Source organism: Octopus bimaculoides, chromosome 30, assembly GCF_001194135.2.
Source record: "Octopus bimaculoides isolate UCB-OBI-ISO-001 chromosome 30, ASM119413v2, whole genome shotgun sequence".
NCBI lineage: Eukaryota > Metazoa > Mollusca > Cephalopoda > Octopoda > Octopodidae > Octopus > Octopus bimaculoides.
In genome coordinates, this window is record NC_069010.1 from 4716120 (window position 1) to 4717757 (window position 1638).

The 1638-nt window shown below is 44.7% G+C and overlaps 1 protein-coding gene across 1 annotated transcript in view; it reads left to right on the top strand.

Annotated features, from left to right (window-relative positions):
* The window catches only part of LOC106884178 (GPN-loop GTPase 3), a 6271-nt gene that overhangs the window by 817 nt on the left and 3816 nt on the right, over positions 1 to 1638 (top strand). Inside the window, exon 2 of the mRNA XM_014935416.2 lies at positions 909 to 996. Within this exon, the coding sequence (XP_014790902.2) occupies positions 909 to 996 (88 nt within the window). The remainder of the gene's footprint in view (positions 1 to 908; positions 997 to 1638) is intronic.

A 1638-nucleotide genomic window follows, 5' to 3' on the forward strand; every position in this document is an offset into this window, starting at 1 on the left:
ATTTGAACTCAGAACGTAATGGCAGACAAAATACCGCTAAGCATTTTGCCTGGCGTTGCTAACGTTTCTTATTTCTTTATTGCCCACAAGGGGCTAAACATAGAGGGGACAAACAAGGACAGACAAACAGATAAAGGGATTAAGTCGATTACATCGAACCCCAGTGCGTAACTGGTACTTAATTTATCAACCCCGAAAGGATGAAAGGCAAAGTCGACCTCGGCGGAATTTGAACTCAGAACGTAACGGCAGACGAAATACTGCTAAGCATTTCGCCCGGCGTGCTAACGTTTCTGCCAGCTCACCACCTTGTACCACTAAGTTTCAGGGGTGTAAACACACCACCACCGATTGTCAAGTGATGGTGAAGGAACAGTCAGTCACATGCTCATTGAGATATATGGTGCATTGCTGTAATCGAAAAGGCCTGCCCACAGCAAGAGAGGAGAGGTGGGTGGGAGGAAGGAGGTGTGAGAGGAGGAGAGTGTGGATGAAGAGAGGAGAGTTGAGCCCATGTGGCGCAAAGGAGTGAAGAGAGAAGTTTAATCCCTGCTCACGGCGAAGACGGGAGTCCGGCTGGCCCCTGTGCAAGGACAATCCGAACACAGACAGGTGTTGTAATATACATACATACACAACAGGGTTTTTTTCATTTTCCATCTACCAAATCCCCTCAGAAGGCTTTGGTTGGCCCCAAGGTGTCATGCAGTGGGATTGAATCCTGAACCTGTGCATTCACATACATACACACTGCAGCCACACTGCTCTCACCGCAGTATGCACACATGCACCCTTTCCCCTGAACACACACACACACACACACATTCCGCTATTTTTTTACTGTTACACTACTACGTTCAACACTCATCACATCATTGTCTTTCATATTCTGTGTACCTTTCCCTCAGATATTCGGGAGTTAATCAGTGTTGAAGATGTGATGGAGGATCCTGACCTGAAATTTGGTCCAAATGGTGGCTTGATATTCTGCATGGAGTAAGTATGGCACCTCTTTTCCTCTCTCTCTCTCTCTCGTCTATTTGTGCATCCCTCTCTCCTTTGCTATGGAGTATGTCATCTCTCTCTTTATCTATCTGTCTCTCTGTTTGCCTATCTCTGTCTGTCTATATATCTATGTATCTCCCTGTCTGTCTATATATCTATGTATCTCCCTGTCTGTCTTCTGTATGATTAAATGTACCATTTCTCTAAATGCATCTGTCTATACCTCTTTCACTGTCTCGGTCTCCTTGTCTTTCTGTTTCATATTCTCTTCTTCTCTCCCTCCCTCTCTCTCTCTCTCTCTCTCCCCTTCTCTTTATCCCTCCCAATCTCTCATCTTGGGTCTCAATGACAACAGTGTCTTTTACAATGTGACAGCACTGAGCAGTGATGTGAATACTCTTTTACTTGTTTCAGTCATTTGACTGTGGCCCATGCTGGAGCACCGCCTTTATAGTCGAGCAAATCGACCCCAGGACTTATTCTTTGTAAGCCTAGTACTTATTCTATCGGTCTCTTTTTGCCGAACCGTTAAGTTATGGGGACGTAAACACACCAGCATCGGTTGTCAAGCGATGTTGGGGGGACAAACACAGACACACATGTATATATATATATATATATATATATATATAT